This window comes from Acartia tonsa, chromosome 5, assembly GCF_053477335.1.
Source record: "Acartia tonsa isolate MP-2025a chromosome 5, ASM5347733v1, whole genome shotgun sequence".
Lineage (NCBI taxonomy): Eukaryota > Metazoa > Arthropoda > Copepoda > Calanoida > Acartiidae > Acartia > Acartia tonsa.
The window spans coordinates 29,228,943-29,255,591 of record NC_137264.1 but is presented as its reverse complement, the minus strand read 5'-3'; the positions used below and the strand labels follow the sequence as shown (position 1 = coordinate 29,255,591).

Sequence of the window (26,649 nt, the reverse complement as noted above, 5' to 3'; positions counted from 1 at the left end):
AGACGCTCAATATTCCACAGAGAACTCACAAAAGATCATATAGCACAGACACTCTAGAAAATCATAAAAATAACAGAAGAGCCATGCAATTTAGGAATAGGGGTATGTCCTTTACCCTTTATTGTTCATGCCTTTTAGAAAATTCTAGTGAACGCTACTTATCATCAAAGTTTATTACAAAGGGTTAATTAATCGTCATTAGTCATATCACTGCATCCATTCTTATTGATTTCAAACAAATTTAACTAGTAAAATCTTTAGATTTTGCAAATTTAAATAATAATTTTTACCGTGTTAAAGAAAACAGAAGATAGGTAGTTACAAACTCAGAATTTTAAAACCTTTTTTACATAGAAATGAATATTTAAACCGAGACAATTGCTTAGCATATTTTTTTTTACAAACTATTTACTCAACAATTTGTTTAGACTTGAATGGTTATGGCTTTTTAAAAATAACATGACAATATTACTAAAGGTTAAGCGTTTTTAACCAAATTTTAAAAAGTGAGATTGAAAGACTATTTGAAAAAATTTTCTGTACATATGTATACTTTTCTTGATTGTTTGCTGCTTTGTTATCAAAGAAAATAATGAACAATGATAGATGCAAATAAGTTTTTCTTTGAATGATATATCTTTTAAATAAAGATTAGCATAAATATGCTAAAATAGACATTGCAATTCGTTTAAATAACTTACATTGACGAAGCGGTGATATGGACGTACAAACATGCCTGAGTTATAGACTTTAGAGTAGCTATGATTCTTAAAACAATCATCTGATTGTTTTATCCATGTTGTATACCTTGCTAATAGCTTGAAGTAATTATCCTTTGAGGACTAATTTAGATAAGAACCAAGATAAAAATACTAAATTACGAGCTCTTTCTATTAACAATTCAAGTCTATTAATTTGTTATGATTACTTAAAGGCTTGTTGGGTAGCTTATCTATAATTCACTTTATCCGTTTGCAAATAAGCAAATATATTTCTTTAATAAAAGACTTTGGAGACTTTTATCAAATCTTGATTGGTTAGTTCAAACAGGCAGTGTTTAAATCTACAGATGAATTACATAATTTTCACAAATGAGAGTATACATTAATTTATCGCCCATTGTCTTATCCTTTTAAGGTCCATGTATATTGTATATATGTAGTACAGAAATATTCATGTATTTTTTCGAATATCATATTTTTACATTTACACATCTACCCCTAATTGTGCATAAATATTTTAAGCAAACTAAAAACATTTTAAGATACCCCTAATGTTTAAAATTATGTGCAAGATATTCATTATCCATAAATGGTGAGCTAAAAAGTTCATTAAGAGTAAAAAGAGGTAACCTTTCAGACTTTTACAAGGAGAGGTATACTTAATCTTAATTTTAACTTAAAGAAAACGACAGAAACAAACATTTACAAGGATTCCAATTTGCATGGGTGGGCTAACGGACAAAGTACGTTAAGGATCAGTTTTTTATTGGTCATATGTAATAGAAATAGCTATTTAACCAGTTAATTTCATTGAAATTAGGTAAAATTACAGAAAAATTATGCATTACTATTATAGATAAAACATTGCTTGTTAATAGACACAAACATGTTGGGATTTTATATAATTTCTTTTTAGAAATTTCACTAGAATTATTTTGGAATACATATTCCAGATTTAAGACAATTAGCATTTTTTTCCTAATCTGAGTTTGCGCATTTTATGGACGTTATGACGTGTTTTTAGTGCTTAATTTAACTAAAAATTTAAAGAAAATGTGGTTTCAATAGCATTTGGCAATATGAGTTTTAAAGAAAAAAATACTTTAGATTAATTAAGTATTAATTTATATTGTTGAAAGGTCCACTGAAAATTCAAAGCCCCCCACCCTTCCCCCCACCTTGGAAAAATTTCACTTACTTGTTAGGACAATGCATGTTTCTCTTTTAAAAAATAGTCTGATGTGGGCTTAGTCCACATCACCTACCTAAATCAAACTGTTCATAGTTATAAAAATTTACTTTTTTGTTTCTCTAGTTATGATTTAATGAATGAGAAAAAAAGATTATTTATAAAGGATAATTTATAGTCTGTAATACACTACTAAATGATTAGGTTGACCTAAAATAAACAAATATGCTGATAATAGTCTAGATAAGAAGATTAAACAATTACGCGGCCATGGACCTAATCTATTCTTGTCAACACGGATAGATGTTCCTAAAAAAGATAAAATTCAAGGTGTCACAGCATTTTATTATATAATCTAGTTACAAATCTGCTGTTACAGTCATAATAAAATTTCATTGTAATTGTATTTATTAATAACTCGACTCTGGCGGTACTTCATTCAGCTTCAAAGAAAGCAAATTTTGCTCTAAAAGTTTCCCTTAAACTTAAAATGAACCTCTATTTATATGCAAAGATCTTCTATAGCTAAAATAAGTACAAATTCGTAAGTTTGCCATGAAGAAAAAGTAAATTTGATAGCCTAGATATATTTGAATCGCTTAGAAAAAGAAATAACTTTTACATAAAGCATGGATAACCTTTAGAAGCCTGTACTCAAAATTAAATCTTATTTGGTGGACCTCTGCAAGACCAAATCTTGCAACGAAGTGCAAGTTCACGCGAACAAAGATCCTTTTGATTGAACGACCTTTGTCTGGAAGTCCTAACTGTGCAAACTCTAACTAATAATGTCACTCATCTAACATAGCAGCATTAGGAACCATTTAACGTTTTTAGTCATAAATCGTTATTTAACCGTGATTTAAACCTAGAACCTCCCCGAAAACTAGATGGCGTTATAAATATTAATAAAGACAAAGAAGAACATTTAGACTAAAGTGAATGAGATACTGTTCTAGAAATTCACAAGGATATACACAATGATATGCATTCACTTCTGCAAATAATCTATTCTTGCAAAAATAACTAGGCAGTATTTTACATCCCTAATTATGATTAACAAAACAACCCCTTGATCTAATGAAGTACCCAACGTTTTTTAGCAAACGAGTTTTAAATTTTTAGGTCTAATATAATTTACATTCAAACCTCCCCTCCCTCCCTGGGTGTTTGAAATTAAAAATATGTAATATTATGTGTTGTGTTGATAAATAAGCTTGTAAATAAGATGTTACACATTTAGCGGATGTAATTGCAACCCAATTTACCTTTCATAAATAACCCAGCTTTGTAGGCGTTAATATTCGTTACAAAGCAACAAGAGATGGGGGATAAGATTTATAGCAATATTGGGTTATACATTCAAAACAACAAATTTTTTGATAGACCTCTGAATTATTAATATCTAGGAATCTATGTAAAATAGAAATATGTTTCCGTACAAGAGAAAATTATCATTTTTGAGATTGGCTTCTGAAATTTCTTTTAGGTATTCCCCTGACCAATAAGAATCTACTCTCTGTAATTGTTTTAAATTAGAATAAAATTTGCTGAAATGTTGTCTCATCAATATTTGCACAATATTTCTTTCCATTTTTTCCCTTCGTCTTTTTAGTAGCGAAGCTACTCTATAATTCACTTTGTCCGTCCGTCAGTCAGTCCGTCAGTCAGTCCGTCAGTCCGTAACGCTATGGGGGAAATGGGATTTACTCAGCTCCTATAAAAGATAGAATGCTGAAATTTTTTGACAACATTCCCATCATTAAGGAGCACAATTGACTATAAAACATCATTGGCGTTCGGACCGATTTTTAGCAGGTTTTAGGCTATTTTTATATTTTTCACATTTTTCTCCATATCTTCAGTGTTTATGGTCCGATTTTCAAAATTTTTTCAGTTACAGATATCAAAATTAAATTTCCAGTCGTTTAAAGGAACAACCATGAAGGCCAGGCTGCCTTTTCAGCAGGTTTTAGGCTATTATTATATTTTTCACATATTTCTCCATATCTTCAGTGTTTATGGTCCGATTTTGAAAATTTTTTTCAGTTATAGATATCAAAATTAAATTTTCCGTCTTTTAAAGAAAACAACCATGACGGCCAGACTGCCTTCTTAGCAGGTTTTGGGCTGTTTTTTATATATTTAACATTTTTCTCCATATCTTCAGTGTTTATAGTCCGATTTTCAAAATTTTTCAGTTATATATATCAAAATTAAATTTCCCGTCTTTTAAACAAAATAACCATGACGGCCAGACTGCCTTTTTAGCAGGTTTTAGGCTATTTTTATATATTTTCCATATCTTCAGTGTATATGGTCTGATTTTCCAAATTTTTTAAGTTAAGGATTTAAAAATTAAATTTTTTGTCGTTTTAATAAAACAACCATGACGGCCAGACTGCCTTTTATCAGGTTTTTGGATATTTTTATATGTTTTACATATTTCCCCATATCTTTGTATATTTTGATGCAATTTTCAAACTTTTATGGGATATCTGTATCAAAATAATTTTTCCCATTGTTATGAGCATCTTTAATATAATTTACTTTGACCATCGTCATCACGCAAAATAAAACAAGGTTTCATGTTTATTTTATCCAATAAATCTATTCTTGATTTTAGTAAAAACCTTTTAAATCTACGTATTCCAATCGACGATTTTTTGTGCTTCGCTACTTATGGATGTTGTCATCCTTGTTTCTCTTTTAATGGATGTCCAGTAAAAGGACCATACCCTCTCTTTTTTTACTCCTCTTTGAAATTGGACTAAAATTGTACAAAACCTAAATTAAATGTACATTTCTTTGATTATTAGTAAAATTCATTGACGTGGTTACGTACTAACATATAGACCTTTAGCCCACAGAAGCTTCGCTGAACTTAATGAAATTAAGGGCGTATGTACACTTTATGGTTTCACTTGCAAGATATAATCCCCCCCCCCCCCCCAAAGATATTATGCTATTTTTTTACTCTACCAAAAAATATCCAAACACGATGATTTATTAAATTTGCATAAATAAAATGATGAATTATTGTTAAGTGCATATAATTTTTGCACATAATGACTCAATCTCTGCCTATTTTCGCAAGTGCAATTTTGAAAAACAAATTTTAGGAACCCCCATATATTAAGCAAACATATAGGGGTCTATAGAATGGTGGGTTTATAGGATAAATAAATAAGTTAACTAATAATATAGATAATTTTGATACGTTTTTAATATATTGCCTTTAAAATTTAAAATATAAATGTCTGTAGAAATGAGGATTTATCCCGTTTTGCCAAGGGAAAATTGGCTGTTTTAAGGGGATGTACCCCGGGGGTGTAATCCCTGTCGAGGGATTTTTATAGTGGTGTAGGTGGTGCAGACACCCCATTTATTTGACCGCGTGGGTTCCTTCCACTCCCCTTTTGTATGGCTCTGGATTATTTAGTCATTTATCTTGGCTAATTTTTAAAAATTAATAGTTTGATTTTTAGAGCTTCTTTCCATACATTTAGCCATGAAGAAATCAATGGGGAGATTTGTAGTTAAAAAGTGAGGGCGAGAGGGAGGGAGGTAAGACACCCATATATGATTTATTCAGTTTCATTGGAAATTAAAAGTAATTTATTTGCACGCACATAATACACACAGAGTTATAACAAATCACGCATATTAGAATAGGTAAAATTGGTATAAAATATGAAGGGAAATAAACAAGATATTCTTGCCCAGCCAGCCAGCAGTTGGCCGGGTCCAATAATCTTGTAATATAAAAATCACACCATAAAACCTCAATATATTTCATCAAAAACAAGTTGTGATTTCGCCTGCTTGTCCCTTTTCTTCCCTGTTCATATCCCTTGCCCCCACCTCTCTTTTCCCTTTCCCTGTCATGTTTAGAGTTCCAGGGAGATTTTTCTAGTAATTAAATACAGAATGATTACGTCAGTCTCATACACTGCACTGGTAATTTAATTTTCAAATGAGTCCTTTTTTTCTTGGAACTTTTTTCTTAGTTTATAGTTTATTAGATTGAACTAACCTTCCCTTTACAATTTCCTCCAAATTTTCTGGATTAATCTGGATTTCATAGCTTTTCTTTGAAAACTCTTAAATTGAATTCATTGCCCATTGTCCCCTCCCTTACTCCCTGGAGCAAACCAGTTTGATGTTACTTTTTGTGATAGACATTTTTTTACCTAATTGACTGAAGCTTACATCCCTGAAAATCTAAGAGTTGAAGAGATGATTTAGATCAGGTTTATAGTTGATGTCACGCTGCTCAGCTTCTAACATAACACACCTTACAAATCCTTGCAAATGGACGGCCATTTTGTCCAGCCGCCATTTTGATTTATTTTTAAAACTAACCTTTTGTGTGTCAAGTTTTATGTGTTGTGATTTACATTACGGTTAAACTTTTATGATGTTTCTTGATCAACATATTTGATCATATAATTTGAAACCAAAAGAATAACCTTGTAAAAATCAGTATATGAATTCATATTAAAATCATGCTTATAGATTTTAAAATTTTAGTTTTTGAAGATCTTTCAAAATTATCTGTGCTATACAAACATTGCGATATTTTTACCTTTTGGTAATTGCTATTCTATTGTTTATATTACGTACATATTACGGTCATTGATATTCATCCGAAAGAAGGAAAAAACAAGCCATTTGAGAGAAAAAAAGTATGTAAGAAGCAAGGTTTAGTTTAGGATAGGTTAAGAAAGGGTAGCTCTTTATAGTGCCTATAAAACAGGATACAAAGAGCTTCTAAGAAAGGGGCTGTAAAAATTGCGCTTAATTTAAACCTCTCCCCCTCAAAAGCTAAATTTAGAATAAAGAATTTCTAAAAAAAAGATAATCATTTATTGTCCTATTCCTCTGTCTGTGATTATCTATGTTGTATAGATAGTGATGTCATATCTACACAAACCAGTAAAAATATACATATTATCACAATTTTTAATATTTTTTATATAGTAGAATAACAGATATAAGGCCTCAAAGTTAGTCTTTATTAAAATAACAAGGGTGGAAACATTCACATGTAGCAAATCTAATAAAATTATGGATAATTTATACGAAAAATTACATTAAAGCAGACCAACAGATCATTAGTAAACATAATATTTACCAAAAATTGTTTATCAAGAATAAAATCTGTAAAAACTGTAAGTTCTATAGTCAGCAGCTGTTCGGGATATATTAACGGACAAAAAGATCTCCATAATCAAGAATTATATCCCCAATAAAATTATTAAAAATGTTGGGATATATTATGCAATGCATTGTTTTTACTATCTGTCACACAGAACTGCAATCTCATCCTGCAAGTTTCCATACGAAACAGAATAAACAGTATTTGTAATATGGTAGCGTAGGATTCTAAAGTTAGAATAAAATTATAGTTCTGAATATTATTGTATAACCCTTGCAGGGGGCCTAACCCAGCAGGGCTACCCATTACATTATGAATCATGAGTTGTTGCAATTTATTTTTTGTTGTATTATGGAAATACTATTGCTCCCAAGAAGAAATTAATATTCGCCACACTCTAGCTGCCTCTAGATAGATGCATAAACATCCAGGCAAAGTATTTCTAATAAGTTATTACAATATATTTCTTTTTAAATGTCAACTATTTAAGATCTCTTAAAAATTACCTAAATGAAAAGTTTGGTCCCTATTTTTTATCAATGTTCATTTTATAGACTTGTTTCAAAAACTTTGAATTTTGCCTTATCTCAGTTTAGTATTTTCCAGGACAACATTATAATCCTAAAATAACTTTTACACAGTTTAATCTTAAACTTTTAGAGAATAAATTTTCTGTGATGTCAATATTTTAAAATTTTTAGAAACATGAAATTTTCTTATGAATCATTATTTTCCAAAGAAATGCACTTTGCTCTATTGTACAATAGAGTTCTGTGAGTCAGAAATTAGATTAAGCAATATTTAAGATTGATATTACCATTCTAGGCATTTAAAAAGAAATATGATATTTTTTCACGCTTCAGTTAAAAATAAAATATTTGCCTTTTTGAAAAATGTTATAGTAGAAATAGATTATAATAGAAATAAAAAATGAAATATAGATAACTCTAGTATTAATAATTATTTTGTAACCTTCATTAAATTATTTCTTAATATTAATAGATTTCATTAACAACTGCTGAAATTTTTTTCTAGGTAAGTACCCACTAGTATGATCCACAAGGTATTTACAGGAATGGTAGGTACAAGGGATATTTTATGCCCGCTCCCTCTCCCTTCAAATACTAATGGCTAGAGGCGCATCCACTAGTTATACAATACAGTAGATGTGTTTATTTGTGTGTGAAAGGTACGATCTAATCAACGGCTGGACCGATTACTACACCTTTTATAGAATCTTTTAGACTTTGACAAGTTTTAGAAGTTTTAGTTTATTTAGCGAGGAGGAATGCCACTGCCCCCCTTCCCATCTTCATTACATATTATGTTATGCACTTTGTTTCAAATAATAACTTATGCCACATTTTCTGCTGTCAAAAATAATGGGCATTGTAAGAACATTTATTATGAATTAAACTCGTGGATTTTTTGTCCATTTCACTCGGATTAATTACCATAAGAAATATTGGAAGAATACTAATCAAGGTGGTGTTAATTTTAGCTAGCCATTTATAGCTTATTGGTCCGCTGACTCATTAAAGTGATTACAATCTCTTTGATTGCACAACCTGTGTCTTGAAGTTTTCACCCTGCATATCAAAAAAATATAATCAAGACATTACTTCTTATTTTTTTATAACTGATAAATGTTACATCATTAATTTCTAACAAACATAGAATATTTCCCAAATATTTATAATTTTTAAGCTACAATCAAATATTTTCTTTCGAGATGTTAGGCATAATCCCTAAAATCACTTATAGAAAACACATTACCCCTTACTTAATGACTTTAAACTTATTTCTAACCTCTATTGGGCCTCTAAGGTTTTTCATCAATCTTGACTTATGAGGATAATAAGGATTTTTTTATTTTCTTAGGGCCTATTTTGACTTAATATTTACAATAACAATATAAAAAATTAAGTTTTCTAAATATTGTTTTGTTATGGCTAGAAAATGTTTGGTTATACTGGCCCCTCACCCCAGCAGGAACCTCTTGCTAAAGTCATAAATCCCATCAATTTAACTCGTTAAAATCCAAGTTGTACCAAATGCCAGAGATAATGGGATAGGAAAATTGAAATCTAAGTTGGTTAACAAAAATTCATTAATAAGGCCACATTTAATGAGGGATGGACGGTGAAGTTTCTAGACGATCTAAAGAAAACGGGTGGTTGGTTGAACAAATGGACATACAATTCTTTAGACAAGCTCTGCGAAATTGTTGTTGGTAGCTCAGCTACTTTTTAACCTGGGTTTGTCGGTATGATTATACATGTTTATTTAAGAGATAACAAAGATATTCATATTTAGCTTAGAATGGGTTTTGTTTCATGTTAGGTATTTCTTTAACTAAATCTACTGTTATTTTCTACCAATAAGTCATTAATAAGTCAGAAAAATTGTGTATCAATTAAAAAAAGATATTTTAACTTTTAGAGGCAGTGGCTATATGCCCTTGTACATTTGGACATACAATTTGGTCTACTGGGTATCTGTAATAGAGTTAATATATTACCGTTTTATTCAAATTTTAACATTTAAACTATTTCTTCACCCTTTACCCATTACTAAAGCACAAAAAGTAAAATGGTAAACAAGAGCTGTGAGATTGGGGAACAAAGGGTAAACAAGACAAGGGAAGGGAAGGGTGAAAGCTTTGAAGATTAAAAAGAAAGGAGTAGCAAAAGGATGTAGAAGGGAAGGGGAGAGGGAAAATTGCTTTAAAGGGTGAGAAAAGTATTCATTCAAATGCTTCTTATAATGTTTATGTTCGCGAAGATAACAGCAGAAGACTTTTTTTATGATTTAATACTTAGTTATAATTTCTTTTAGCATTTTTATATTTCCGAAATATTTAAGATTAGAAGTTTTTTTATTTATTCATTTATAATGTCTTATTTGGTTTTAGAGTAGCTGTGATCTAAAACTATTTACATGAAATATCAAATCCTATTCCTATGCGCATCTAATATTTGCATTATTTTATCCGTCCCTCTATTTTCATGCTTCAAAAACCTAAACCTTTTTCTTTAAAGGTTTCATAATTTTCTATACGTCCTGCATATTCTTTCTCTTTCTTTTTCTTTAATATCTCAACCGAACACCTGCAGTCCTAAACCTAGTATTTGATTTTTTGTGCTTAGCTATTTATGGTCGTTGTTATTCTTGTTATAACACATGTTTGCTTGGTTGTGTGATTTGAACTTTGACGTTCATGTTACTCTACAATTACATGCAAGACTTTATTATTAGATCGTCGATCGGTAATGCAGATATATTTTATTTCCCCTCAAAAACCTGATAATTTGTATTATTACATTAATGAAAAAAAATATTCACTTTTGCTTCGCTACTTTTGAATATGATTCTCATTTTCAAGGACACTTTTATAGATTATTTGATTTTAAGAAGTCAATTAAAGGGCCTAAAAATTTTAAACGTTTTGTTTATGAATCATTTTTTCTGGTTAAATTCTATGAATTTACGCCGTGTACTCTAATTTATAATTTATTTAACATTTTTCTTTATTTCTTTTGATCTTTCTTAGTGTCCCACGACCCCTTGTATAGTTCCCCATTGCATGGGATAAAGGGACAAGTAATTAAGATGTATTATTGAATATTATATTTCAGTCGCGGAAATCTTTTATAATAAGGAGATGATTGTGTCAATCCGAGATTACATTGCAGCTGGACTAAGAATAACTTATTTTACGTTTATGAGTAAGTAAGGTTAAGTAAGGGTTAGAATAGCCCTGCAATGATAGTAGCAAGTATAATCTAAAAATGTAACTAATTGTCGTAGAAAAATGAAGTTAATGAAAATGGCATAAGTCTTTTTAGCTTTCTCCAAAAATACAAATCGAGCACTGGACCCAATTCCTTTTTCTAAAAAAATATATTTGTAATCGAGAGGGGTAATTTTTTCAACCTATGCCTAACCTCTGGTGGGGCCTGAACCTGAACAAACAAACAGATTAAACACTACCCCCGTCCCCCTCATTTTTAATCTATTTAAAAAGAAAAGGGGATAACTTTGCTCGACTAGGCACATTAAGGGAAATCCCAAAATCATTATTGTTTCATTAATTTAATATTTCTTTAATCTCTGAATCCCCTTGTTGCCCCCTTGAGAAATATTTAAATATTTTAGCTAAAACTTTTAAAAATCTGAATTAAAACTGCTGCTTGTTGTTGAGCATTTCATTTTTTATAGAAATTAAGTTATTCACGGAGAAGGTATAGATTTGGGAGTCGAAAAAATGGGATATTGGGGGTTATAAAAATAAAAAAAATATCTTAATAAATTTTTTGCACGTTAATTATTCTTTTCTACTTTAAACCCATTTATCTGTGATGAAGTAAAATGATATCTTCAAATCTTGTGTGTCTCTGTGTGTACCGTAGGATCTCGCCAACCACTGGTGTATGATTGAACTAAACCTACATCAAAAAAATCATTATTTTATTTTAAAATATATACTTCCTAGGTCAAAAAATGTTAAATGTATTTTTTGTGTGTAAAATTACAAAAAAAATCTTAATATACATTTTTTCTGAATTTAAGATCTTCTGCTTTTTGACACATTGTCAGCCTATATCAGAAATTAGTGCTGGATAAAATTAAGAATGTTTTAGCATACACATTATTATATTTACACATGTGAGAGGAGGTATTATTTTGAGTATTTTAGCCATGTAAAGATAATCACAGCTAAAAATAGCAAGAAAAACACTTTGGACAAAATTTCAATGTGGGGCTGTTGGGAATTTGCTTGTTGTATTCAGTTTCTAAAAAAACACAGCCTTAATGGGCTTTAAAAAGCACAAAGATATCGCATAGAATTTTATTAGAATAGAGCTTTAGACACCTCATACTTTTTATTGTAAGCAGAAATAATAAAATGTCATTATTCTGTGTAAAATTCAACATGGTAAATATTGGATAAAAAATGCTGTAGAATTATTAAACTTTCATTGCCCTTTCATTCTCTTAGCTTTAGTAAAAGTGTTTCTTAAATCAAGGGTTTATAGGTTTATATGCCCTAAATTAAAGTAAATAGTAACACTTTCCTCAAAATATTTAGAAACCTCACCTGGACCTTCACTGTAATTGAGAACCATATCGGGTTACACATACACACATTTTTTTAGAATTATTAAAGAAAGATTCTATTGAGAGAAGCATATTTCTAGTAGCTCTTTCAATATTCCTTGGGTGGTAAAATTTTTGCGATATTCTTTCACTTTTAGTGAAAAAGATTCTCCTTTTTTCGGGCTGTAAAACGTCAGAAAAGTGGCTTAAACTTCGGAATTTACAAAAGGTTGATGTAATACAAGAAAGTCTATTTACGATGTTTTAGTAAAACAGTCAAAAGGGTAAAAGCTTAAATAACATAAAAAGGCATGTTGGTATGTCTATTACCTTCCCTGGAGGATAAGATGCCTAATTTCTATAGATTGTTGTCTTTAATAGTCTTTGTGTTTGATCGTTTATCTGTTAATCAATAATTCTATCTAAATAGGAACCCATGACTCAAATGTACTCTGATTTTTTTTTGTAATTATTGTATTATTATATATTCCTCTTACATATGAGCAATGATCATCTGCTTTATCACTAACTAGGTCCATCAGTCCAAAACGAAAGGCAGAAAATTATTTTTATGAAGATTTTCCTGGTTAATGAGATTGGACATACTCTCTATGATTCATTTCGTCTGTTATTTGTAAATGATATTTTGATTAAATCCAAAAAGCCTCTGAAAATGAAAAATTTAGCTATAATGAAAGTATACTAGTTATATAGGGAGACAAATCAGGGATTAAAGGGATAAGACAAAGGCCGATACATCCCCAATAATGTAACACAAAAATACCCGTTCTTTAGATTACAATAAGGTGCTTGAACCGTTTGATCAATCAACTTCATGAACCAACAAATCAAAAATCGTTAAAAGTCCCCAAAGATTTTAAGCCAACGGATAAGAAAACGTTATAATATATTTTTGGGTAGGGACTAGTGTAATAAACAGCCTAATGTTCCCTCCCTCCCAGGAGACAACTATGCTTTATATAGCAGGAGACAAAAATAACTCCTCCAAGGTCTCCTAGAGAAATATAAAGTTCTGAGTTTTCATTTTTATTTCTTTTTCATTTACTTCGCAAATTATAATTATTTAGATTCTTTTTCTTTTTTTATTTGTATTATATCTCATCTTTTATTTCTCTCTTTTTCAAAGCCAATCTTTTTTTTATCTCACTCTCTGTCTATTATCTTTGCTTTGTAATATTTTTTCTCTTTTTTTAAAATCTAACTCTCATTCTATCTTTCATTCTCTCTTTTAATGACTATTTCTTTTTATTATATTTTCTTTCTTATGCTATCTTTTTTTCTTTTTAATACTTTTATTTATTTTTCTTTTGTTCCTATACTGTTTTTTCTTTCTCTCCTTTATTTTAGAAAAGGATAGAAAATAACAACAACAAAAAATTGCTTCTCAGTATCTTTAAAGTGCTAGTATGTGTCTGATCTATCTGTGTGGTTTAGTGGACAAAAAACTGGACATTTTGGACAATAACGTACAGACTCAAATGAATAGTAATTGGATAATGGAGGGAGGAATGGGAGTAAGAATTCGCTAAAACTTGTATTTAGACATTTTCACAATACCAGCAAAAAACGCGGAGATGTTATTTGATAGGAGAAAAAGTTTTTTTCGGGTAGCGAGGCTACTCTAAAATAATTTGTAAAACTTATCTGTAAACATTTCTTTAAATAAATAGGGACGATTAAAGCAAATTTTGAAACATTCACTTAAATGCTTTATATCTGGCGAAAATTTGCCTATTATAGCATCTAAATATTGAAATGATGAATGGGAGTAAATTGATTTATTTCCTTTTGTTCTTTGATTAAATTATCAGTTTTAACCTTTCCTAATATAATTAAATTAGCCAAAACATTATATTTTTATCAATAGTGGCTTTGTTAACTACATAAATGTGTCATCCTTGTTATCTAACAGAGAAGGGACACTGTATTTGAATACAAATGACCTTAGAAAAATATACAATGTATATACATACCTATTATATACAAACCTAGCTGGGTAAAAACTTGTCATAAGCACTTTTTATTTTCATTGATATGACTATATTCTTATTTATAGTAGACAGATACTGTGTTTCAAAGTCCATTATTTTATATTTTGAAGTTTTTCAGACTTTTAATCATATGACTTATGGCATTTTTGTTAAATAAAAGAAGCTTTTTAAAAATGATTAAAAATCCCCTAGCCTTTTGGACCTTTAACCATAATTTTACTTTTTGTGGATGGTTTAATTAAGCTATAGCCTGAAATATGATTCTGACCAATATTAAGCTTTTCTGTCTACAAGGTTAGGATAATAGACGAGGAATTGGAATTTCTTTTTCTTTACTTTAGTTGCTGTGCTCCTAGCATCTAGAGGCTCCGGATCGTACTGAAGGGACGGGTAGAAAAAAAGCCTAAAAACTTTCTGCGACCTATGAGATGCTTCCTTTCTATGAAAAACTTAATTGGTTAAAAATATTTAGCTACAGACAAATAATACTTTTTGTTTGATTGAAAAAAAAACACTAATAAAACAACCCTTTTTGAATAGGTTTAAAAATATTAAAAGGCAAATTTGTTTATCATCTGGTGCTATATCTCTTTTTCTCTTGATAATCAGCGGTGTACCTACCATTCCTCTTATTATCACACCAACATGGTGGTTCATATTCGCAAAACCAACACAATTGTAAATCCTATAATATAAAGTTTTTTTATCAGTAGCCTAAGATTTCTATGACTACTGAACTGACTAGAGAAGTTTTACATAGGTCTTCACATTAAGCTATTGAGGATTTAAGTCTATGGATGATTTTAGGCTATTTTCTCAATCTTCGAGTACTAAGGGGGAGGGGGGATGGGGGAGCCACTAGTAAAGGAGGTAGTAACATAACGAAAATTGGTAGGCGTAATAATAAAAATTTGATTAAGTTTTACATTTGCGGACTTGATAGCACAGAATTATCAGCATATGCTGTCAGCTGATAACAAGCTTGGAATGACTTGTGAATGCATTTAGGCACAAGTTTCAACCCTGCAGGGATTCTAAGGATAACTTTTAACCTTATTTTCCCTATTCTTCCTAAAAATAGACCTTACCTTTCGATTAAATTTCAAAGTTAATTACAAAATATTTATAAAAAAGATGAAATATTTCTGGGACTAGAGGAAAAATATTGAAGGTTTTTTATAGTTGATGCAGGCTAGTTTACATTTGAATTAATAAATAGCAGGCCAGTATAACGTATTTTTTTATGGCACAATAAAAAGCTTCGAAAATATTGTGTAAAATTTTATTTGATCTTTGTCTGTCCTGCTCTAAAATTCAGAACATATGTTTGACTCCCTGTAAGATGAATTATACAGCTGAAGATACAAAGGTACATGCTATAGTTATGAGGTAGCTACGACACTAAAATAGTTGAATGGGTGTTGTTATGTGCTATTATATTCTATTTCAAGTCTTTTTAATTATTGAGCGTTGTTAGAATTCTCGCTGTCATAAGCTAACAACCATAAAGCATTTCTCCTTCTCAGTAGGTATCCAATCACTACAGCATTAACAGGGAAATAGGTACAGTTAGATTAGATATTTTTATTCTTGTATAAGATAAAACAAAAATAAATAAATTAAATGATTATTATATACATTTAATTATACATATAAAATTATTGATATGTTTATTTTATATGAAAATTGTCTTACCAAATGGTAGTTTCCAAAAAGTTAGGAAGTATGCATTAATGTGTATTCACACATTGTTTTTAAACAGGCCATATAAGTTAGTCAAAAAAAATAGAAAAAAGATTAAAAAGTGGATGAAAATCAATTTGGATAAAAAATTAGGAGCATAAGTATTCTATTTTAACTTTCTGTTTGTATTGCATTGGGAAATACTGCTATTGGATTACACTTTACATCTCTTTAACCCCCTATACTATCTTTGTTTGGCAATTCCTGATAGTTTTTTTATACAAAGATACTTATTGATGTTATCCTCCTTGATTTTGGGCAAAATACTACATTCTCAACATAAGTTACCAAAAGGTGCGTGAAACACCTCCCCACCCCAGGGATGTGTCGGGTTCGAGCTCGAACCACACATGAAAGAGACTTTAAAAATAGTATTTGACATAAATTTATGGTTTATATTGTTGAGATTGATAACATGTACAGATAGGACATCCAGACAAAGGTTAGGTCGGTATAAAGTCATAATCAAATCTGTGAAAATCCATATGAAATAATTTATTTGTTTTTTACCTATCCATTTATTCTATGAAGTAAGTTAAGTTTGAGATTATCTAATCTAACTTTCTTGGCAAGTTGTAAGTAAAAGCTCATCATTCTCAACCATTATTCAATAATGCTTTTTAAATTATTCAAATATCAAGTGAGAAATATAGTTATATAAGAGATCTTGCTTCAAATTTTGTAAATATTTTTTTAATTTAAAGGAAATATACTTTAGGAAAAAGGCAGTATTCTGTCGACATGAAATTTTGATGGTCCAATGGATGTAGAACATTCGTGGATATTATGACAGGGGAAAATTTTCGTCTATTTAGCTTGGTATCATAGAACTTGCTTATCGGGCAGTTCGTTCATCCAGTAGGAAGGGAGGTTATGGGACAAGGGATGGAAGTGAGAAATTTTTTTTAGCCTGCTGCAAGTTTCTCTTTGATAGAGATCATGAACATCTGGTGTAAGATCCAACTTATAATATATCCATTTGAATAAATCTTAAATATAAATTTGCTGCACTGTGAAAAAAATTCTAAAATGAAGGTACTTTTATGTTGTACCTTTAATCCTTCCACATTGCATTATAATACTAAATTTATTATGATCAGACGCGGCTAAAATTCATGTTTGTTAGTCATATTCATATACATCTGATCACTAACATTTTAGTTACAAAGTTATTCTAATAGAGTTAACCTGCATGAAACAAGCGTATAAAGTTCACATGAAACCATAAGCTGAATATGTAAAAAATGCAGGGAAAAAATGTAAATTAGGTATGTTATTTAGGAATTATAAGGGATAAGACAATAAACAATAAATTGAGATACATCCCCAATGAGGATAGACCAAAATTACCCCTTAAGTAGAATAAATTTATTAGTTGTAAAGTTTGATCAAGTCTGGGACCAACCAACCACAATTCAACAAAAGTTCCCAAAGTTTTTAAAAACAATGATCAAAAGATAATATGGTTATAAAAATATGTGTTACAGTCGAATGTCCCATAACTCCCTAAATGCTTTTTTTTATATATAAATTGCAACTTTGTTATTGAGAGAAGTTCTTGAAAAGAAAGAAAACATTACAAAGAACAATTAGGAAGTATAGACTAAGTACTTAAAGAGCTGATTATTTGCAAATTTAATTATCAAACAGCGCGTTTTTTTATTTTGAACTTTTTACTAAAATTTTGTCTTTGGTTCAGACTTCAAAGCATTGAAAATAGCACCTTCAGTGGAGTAATGTTTACAAGCTATACATATTTGGGTTTCGCATAATGAAACAATAAAAAATATTTTTAATTAGCAAGAACTGATTGGTCCTAATCTATATTGGTCCTTGTAAGGTTAAATTTGTACTGGAGGTGAGACAGGGACTCTAGGTGATAAGACAATGGACGATAAATTTAAGTACACTTCCAAAAGATAACCCTGTCTGTATATTAGAATTATTAGTGGACAATTTTGGACAGTGCTAGTTTGCACAAACAAATGTATGTTTAATAATGTACCCAAAGTCAATGAATAAGAGAACCAGGGATAAGGGATAGGAAACCTGGCCATAAATTAGGTCTCGGCCTGGTTTTGAAAGGGATCATGCAACTTTTACCATTTGCCTAATTTAATGACCTTACTGGCGGACGGCTCATATTGGCTACCGCTCTAAACCAATAGTGTTCTGTGATTTGGGCTTGTTTTGTATCAACCAATCACCAATTGGCGGCGCCAATTGGTGATTGGTTGATACAAAACAAGCCCAAATCACAGATGGCGGAAATTTTAGAAGCAGACAATTCTAGAAAAAATAATGATTTCGTCTGCTACGAAAAAATAAATATAAATGGTGTTAGATCACATTAGTTTAATTATTAAATCTGCTTAGAGTTAAACATTAAAAAAGGGCCATATAGAAAAAACAAAAATAATGGGATTATTTTTTTGGAAAGAAGGTAGCTACGAATTTTCATTTGGTAGTTTATAAATTAGATGTTGTATTTTGAATTTTTAAAATTTAGTACGGAATTGATACAACACCTTAACTCTAATTTTTCTACAATACAACACAGTAGAGATATATCATTACATTATAGTATCCAAAGAACTTGATAGAATGTTACCCAAGTGCATATTTAATTATTTATTTTGAATTTTAATTAGCAATGAAATTTTCAAATAAAATTTTTACTCATTAATAAAAATGCAAATAATACAAACTAAAATCTGTCTGAGGGAAACCCATTGATAGCTTTCTGACAGTTCAAATTACCAAAGTAAAAGATAAAAAATTTTGGGGGAGAAAAAACTTCATTTTAACAAAAGCCATTAATATATAGGTTTGTCTCAACCATGACACTTTGGTTGAGCTTGACTTCCGAATTAGCGGGAAGTTCACGAGATCAGTTGGCGAACATACAAACCCCCAATACCAGGAACCATCAAGTTTCAACAGCAGGTTTGAATATAGATTTATTGATGAAATTATTTCAAAGACCTGAAATTACAATATCAATTAGTTCATAATTCCAGTTATTTATAACCACGTAATCTTATTTGCTTTTTAAAAATCATTTTTCTCTACGGTAAAAAAAATCTTTGGAAACTTTGGCTTTAAAGGAAAATTATTTGGTTTAATAAATCATTGTTAAATGCAACAATAAGGCACATAAAAATTACTAAAACATATATTAATCATAATTAAGTTTCATGCTTAGCTGGCTAAAGCCTTTTTAAAACTACATATAATCGTCCTATACACCATTCTTCCTAATAAATTAACAAATTCTACCTGAAGTTCCTATGGTTTCAAATCCCTGGTATACTAGGGTCGTTCACACACTATGAGACCAATGATAGGCCCAATTTTCTTCTCCGAAATCTTCACACACTCATGTCTCATTCAAAAGTGAAAAACGTGGGCGCATATAAACAATCCATGCTGCGTCACTTTATGAAGGGAAAGTCAAAAAAGACGACATTTGCGCTTAATTCTAGGATAATGATAAGGAATTAATTTCGAACTTGATAAACACAAAGCTTCCTCGAAAAGAGGTTAAGACACACCCCCCGTTTGAAAGTCAAATTAACTTCCTTAACGAGATTCAAGGTTTTTTTCGCGCTGAGCATTAGCAACATTTCTCACTAAACTCAACTCACCATAATCACATGAGAATGGCCACATCCCGAAAACGTGACAATTTTGCTCCTAACTAAATGAAACCCCGTGAATGCATACACAATATTATACTCCTCACTAGGACTCATAATACCTCACATTTTAGGATAGAAGGATGGGGATTGGTTTGTACCATACAACATTCCATGCACATGACAATCACAAGATCACATACACAAATCCTAAAATGGATAATCCTATTAATCATGATGTTGTAAATATAACAACTTATACTAAATAATAATCATTTCATAATCAATAGGTAATAAATCATTATTAATAAATCAATAAGTACCTACGAAATCAGGTCGAAATGTAAACAATAATGGTAAAATAAAACGAAATAAATCTTAGACAAGAAAATTAAGATTTATAGGTACTTAAAACTAAATTTGTTAAGCATCAAAAAGAGTAGTAAGAAAAAATGTTTCAAAATCCTTGGGCAGAAAGTTTTTCAAACTTAATGAATAAGAACTGTACTATCTTAATCAACAATAAACTTTTTAATACTTAAAGAATAGCAAAATAATAATATCTTCGTTAGAATTTTCATTGAAATTGTGAAAAAAAAAATACCAATTTTTCTTTGTAAAAATATGAGACTTTAAATATGAATTTTCAATCATTCCTTGATCTGAATAAAAAATGTTTTACTTGATTGAAATTCATATATATTTTTAAAAAAATCTGCTAAAAAAAAATACTTGATTTTTTCTTGGAATAAATATCGAATCACGCAACCTCGACACATTTATTCCTTTTTGTTAAACTTTTCAGGTAAGTTTTATAATGAATTGTACTTTTGAAAAGAAATTAAACTCAATAAAATTAAATTTGAGCATATGAAATAGAATAAAATTTTATCGCATTTCATTTGATTCTTATTTTAGGCATAAAAATAGGCATATGAAAATGTAGCTTTTTACTAAAAAAAATGTTCTTAGTTTTCATAAAATAAGAATCAATTATTAATCATAATTTTTAATAACCGCTTTTATTTTAATATCTGCGATAAAAATGAAGGAAAGGTTAATTTAAAATATGCATAGTTTATCTTAAATTAATTCTGCGATATTCATATAAATAATAATCAATATTTTAATAATATCATACATCGTGCTCATTATTATAAATGCTTATCTCATAGAAAATAGAGTTTACATTTTTAAACATGAACGAAAATATATGTACCTAGGAAATAATTGCTATAAAATACTTTCTCAAGGTTTAAAATTGCCCTGTCCGAAATCGCTAGGTACATATATTACTACGAATCTCTGCTCTCGGAATGAAGAAAAATCTTTACGCGTGGATTATCAGGAATCCTTGCCTCCGGAGTGAAAGAAAAAACTTTATTTGCTTACAAATTAAAACAAATATCTTGATTTTTTGCGATAATCTTTTTAAAATAATAATAAGAAATATTTTAAACATTATCATAATAATTTTACATGTTGTAGATTAGATATGTGTGGTTTGAAATTTTTCAATGACTTTCTGGCGGCAACACCCGCCATATTTCCACCCGCTATTTGCAGGCCTCTTACCCTGTGTCGGGCGGCAAGGTTGGCAGCAGCCAAGTCAATTCTTGATTCATGATAGCACCAGGGCAAGTAATAAAAGTGTGACTGTCATAAAATTTAGAATCATCTACCGGCTTTTGTCCGGCCGGAACCGAAACTCCCGTCGGCTCTTGTCCGGCCAGAACCGAATTTCTTATTGGCTCTTGCCCAGCTGGAACCAAAACTCTGATCGGCTCTTGTCCAGCCGGAACCGAAACTCCCGTCGGCTCTTGTCCGGCTGGAACCGAATCATTCAGCGGCTCAATACCCGCCGTAACAATATTCTCAACGGCTACAGTATCGTTACCAATATCATCAGGAATAACTGCAGCACAACTAACATCATTATCAATATTAGCCACGGCAACACCCACCGTAGCCATGTTGTCAACGGCTGCGGCACTAGCAGAACCAAAAGGTTCATCAGCAGCGTTACAAGCAGAACCAACAGGTTCAATAATAGCAGCTACGGCAGACCCAACCGGCTCATTATCAACAGCTACGGCAGAACCAACCGGCCACGCACTCTTATCAACAGCTACGGCAGCTTTATATGCAGATTTCTGCTGACCAGCTCCATAGTCAGCACTTGTACAGATAAAACCACTACCAAAAATGGTTCGCCACAACATAGACTGGCCCACTTTCTGGTAGGTTGATGGAAACACGTCAGGATGTGTATTTCCAATGATGATATCTAAGCCTCCACTAAAATATGTAAATCTTTCTGGGGGCATCTAAATATTTCGGCGGCGGTTTCCGGATGGACCGAGCGCATCTCGTTGCCACCTCCGAGGTTAGGCATAACAGCTGCCTCAAACTCTCTCAAATTACCATCCCTGTCCTTCAGATAGAACACCACATTGCGGCAGGATGATTCACTACCGTCAGCAACAGAAATGTTTGTATATCTGCCGGTAGATTTCAGCTTCAACTTGTGGGACATCTTCTCAGATATAAGTGGTAGACTCGCACCAGAATCAAACATGACGGCGGCATGGCAGGCGCCGCCGCCAGGTGCTACAACTGGAACTATTTGCAGCAGGAAGGTACATGTGCTAGGCGCAAAACTTGATTTGTAGACTGTATTCACACTAGCACTAGCCTCATGCAACATACGACTATGATAACCGTCGCAATTATTGGTGCCACAGACACCAAGCTTATCCGATTTATTACAATTGTCAGCAGCATGACCCTCACACAGGCAGAGTTCACACAATTTATTCTGCTGGACAACTTTTTTTCGGTCAACAACATCCATCTTCTTAAATGTGGGACAACGGAAAATAGGATGTTTATCCTCGCAACTTTTAATAGGACATGCACTATTCCACTTGGAAGTTTTGTCCTTTCCAGCCCATCCATTCTCATTGTCACTGCGGCCAGACACTTGCGCGGCGGCAGCTCTGTCACGATTTCTCTTGCCGGCGTTAGTGTCATAGGACATATCACCGGCCAACATGGCACCCCTGGTCCTCTCCAGCAGTTCTACAATCTTCTGGATGTTTGGTTGGTTCATGCTACCTAGCTCCATCATAATTTTGTCTCTCAAATTTTCAGGGCACTTGTCTTTAAAAATATGAATAAGAGTTAGGTGATTGTAATCCTTAGCTGCAGAACCAACGATGGCTTCTACCTCCTGCATCATGCTCTTGAAGGTAGCAATTGCGCTAACCACGTCCACAGGTTTATCCACAGGTTTCATCTTGTTCAACTTAGTTAAAATCCTCATGAACCGGCGAGTGTTTGATAAAAACATCTGATCAAGAAACGCCCATTGTTCATTATGATCTCTAATCGCTGACACTTGCTTGCGTAGTTCCGGGTTGGTTATCACCTTCTCCATACACAACATCAGACTTAACCTCTGGTCAGCAAATCCATAACCAGAGCATAGATCCTTAAAGACCTGTTTAAAGTTTGGGTAATCCGTGTCAGTACCGTCGAACGACGGCAACAAACTGTTGTCCCAGCGCCCATACTGCGGGTTGGAACTCCGAATATCCACGGCAGACATACTTCTGGAGAGAATGGCAGGTGTCCCACTCTCATCCAAATTAGATGAACGACGTTCCATCTCTCTAAGCCTTCGGTACATATCATGTACTTCTTGGCGCAACTCCATGGAAATTTTAAGCACTCCCATGTCCATCTTCACCTTCTCAATGACGTCGAGGTTCCTGGCGACAGTGCTTGACCTCGCGTCGTCTGAATCATTGTCAAGCCAGTACAGAATTTTTGTACACTGCTCCAACGACGCATAAACTTTATCTGCAACAGTTTTCTGCTCACTAGCTTCATCCAAATCACGCTTGAACTCGCGCAGCTCACTAGTATCCACGGCAGGTTTTAGACTTTTTATTAGGTCAGATTGGTCCTTGACCTCACTAAAAATGTCACGAATTGATTTTAAATTCACATTTTCACATGAACTAAAACTTTGGCAGGCTTTTAGATTTTCATAAAACACTTTTATCTGTTCGTCAAACACCTCTAGCCTTTCATTGCCAATAGCGATAGCTCGCTCAATTTTCTGCTTTTTAGTGAGCACCATATTGATTCACTAGGTAATTATTTCACAGAAAAATTGTCAATGTTTTTTTTCATCAATACACTATATGCTATTGATTTATTGAAGAATGCTAACGCCTATTCTTCAGATTCTTTGAAGAATGCTAATGCCTATTCTTCAGAACCATTTGAAATTGCTTGTGCAGCGCCTTCAACCATCAGGTTATTTGAAATTCGCTTGTGCAGCTCCTTCAAACTCCATTCATTTCAAATTTGCTAATGCCTAAACTTCAAGTCCTTTGAAATTGTCTCAACCATGACACTTTGGTTGAGCTTGACTTCCGAATTAGCGGGAAGTTCACGAGATCAGTTGGCGAACATACAAACCCCCAATACCAGGAACCATCAAGTTTCAACAGCAGGTTTGAATATAGATTTATTGATGAAATTATTTCAAAGACCTGAAATTACAATATCAATTAGTTCATAATTCCAGTTATTTATAACCACGTAATCTTATTTGCTTTTTAAAAATCATTTTTCTCTACGGTAAAAAAAATCTTTGGAAACTTTGGCTTTAAAGGAAAATTATTTGGTTTAATAAATCATTGTTAAATGCAACAATAAGGCACATAAAAATTACTAAAACATATATTAATCATAATTAAGTTTCATGCTTAGCTGGCTAAAGCCTTTTTAAAACTACATATAATCGTCCTATACACCATTCTTCCTAATAAATTAACAAATTCTACCTGAAGTTCCTATGGTTTCAAATCCCTGGTATACTAGGGTCGTTCACACACTATGAGACCAATGATAGGCCCAATTTTCTTCTCCGAAATCTTCACACACTCATGTCTCATTCAAACGTGGGCGCATATAAACAATCCATGCTGCGTCACTTTATGAAGGGAAAGTCAAAAAAGACGACATTTGCGCTTAATTCTAGGATAATGATAAGGAATTAATTTCGAACTTGATAAACACAAAGCTTCCTCGAAAAGAGGTTAAGACAAGGTTTATAAAAAGTTATGTTTTTTACTTTAAACTAGCTACCTGAATTTGATTCTATACTTTATCTACACACACACACACAGCTTTTTTATTAGCATTTAGGACGAACCACTGCGTCATCCCAAAACTGGTTTATTAGGCCTAGGCTTGAAATAGGCCTGAAATAATATTTTCCTACGTTTCCCATCCCTTATCCCTGAAGAGAACGAATTTATAAAACTTTGGGTATTAGTAACTTAGTAAGTTCGAAGGACCACCAAATTTAAAGCTTTGACTCTTACGCACGCTGAAAGTTGATGTAGAGTCGTTAATAATTCATTTTGTTCCACATTATAGCCGCAAAATTTATATAGTAATGTTAGTCCATTATACACATTTTCTATCTTCATGAGTTGTTTGGAGAATTAACTAAAATCAACATGATTCAAGATCGATAATTTGAGCTGCGCCTGTTTTCTGGCCCTGGCAATCCCCATACTCTAACATTAATATAACCGGGCATACCTTTTCAAGCTGGCTTTCTACCATTGCTCCCAATGCCTTTTGTTTACAGAGTTAATTGAAAATTTTCAATTTTTCAGGTATTACTGGAGATTCTATGTATGGAGGTGGTGACAGGTATTCATCTGGCAGCCAGGCTCCTTCCAGGTAAAACTAAAAATAATTTTTAAACAGAAAACTATGCATGGCTATCCTGAGCAAATGTATATGATTACAAAATTGCTTTTTGATTTGGTAATATACATGTACGGACTTTTTTAGGTTTTACCTTTGTTACAAATTCTTTCTGGACATTTGTATGGTCCAAAGGTTTTTAAAACATCTCTAAAGATGTTGATATATATGAAATAAAAATTATCTTTTCAATGTGATTAAGTAGTAGGGTGTCTGCTTCAAATTTTGTGTGTTTTGTGACCATTAACAATTCGTCTTGTCTTAAAGATACAATTTGCTTTGTTCATCAAGAATTCATTAAAACTAATATTCTTTTATGTTATTAGTATGCTATTTTCAAAATCTGAGTAATTTTCTAAAATATAACTTGATCAGGTACCAGACCAGACAAACAGTGCCATACCAGGAGCAGGCAACCTATGTAGAGGAACCTGCAGAAAACAACCAGAGAAGACAGGACTCTGGTTTCCAAGATCCAGGTACTGTTTGTAACCCTATTTAATTGAGGTGGGGAGGGTTAAAGAAATCTAATCTGACTCAATAAATTAATTTGATATATGTGTCTGCTAAGATCTATATGAGTGTTTCATTTTAGGGAAGCTTTGCATAGGGCTTGGAATGGTTTAAGTCTATTTCATTTCTATTTAGAATTTAGGATGGTTTATGCTTAATTTAATCCCCCAACCCGCTTCTACTAAGAGCCCCTAGATTCTTGGCAAAGCTACTTCATGCCAGTTTCGAAAAGAATGCTGGCAATGACCATTTTAACATCGATTCAAGATTATATTCTAAAGAATTTTTTTTCAGGATTTGCCATTCCCTTCAGATCCGACTTTTCATTCAGGTAAGAAAAGTTAAAAATTTTTGGACGAAAAAGAACTTTTATATCATTTTCATAAATAAAAGCGATTGCAATATAACGTTCTTCTTTTCAACTTGTTAAAATATTTTATAATTTTCATTTATTACAAATACAATATGATTTTTTAATGAATAAATAATAAGGAAACAATATTTACAATTTTCTTAACGACATGACATCCTTCCGACTGGCCCATTGTTTTGTAACGTTACATGTTGACTGAATTGTTTTTGTTTGTTTAAAGAAAAACAAAACAGATTTTTTTATTTTACTTCATCAAATCAATAATCTTTGATTAAATTGTTTGGTTGCAAAAAGTAAAATATTTGTTTTTGTTTTTTGCAAACAATTATAGATTCATACATGTGCCAAAATTCAGAGGGTACCTTGTTGCGACGTTCTCGCAATAATGCACAGAAATTTAGT

General features: G+C 31.7%; 2 protein-coding genes across 3 annotated transcripts in view; both read left to right on the top strand.

Moving 5' to 3' along the window:
- Positions 1–26,649, top strand: part of LOC145319242 (innexin inx2-like) — a 244,112-nt gene that overhangs the window by 154,712 nt on the left and 62,751 nt on the right. The window lies entirely within an intron of this gene.
- LOC145319240 (uncharacterized) overlaps positions 1–26,649 on the top strand; it is a 114,528-nt gene that overhangs the window by 40,661 nt on the left and 47,218 nt on the right. Inside the window, exons 3-5 of the mRNA XM_080161244.1 lie at positions 25,268–25,334; positions 25,737–25,840; positions 26,169–26,205. Of these exons, the coding sequence (XP_080017370.1) occupies positions 25,268–25,334; positions 25,737–25,840; positions 26,169–26,205 (208 nt within the window). The remainder of the gene's footprint in view (positions 1–25,267; positions 25,335–25,736; positions 25,841–26,168; positions 26,206–26,649) is intronic.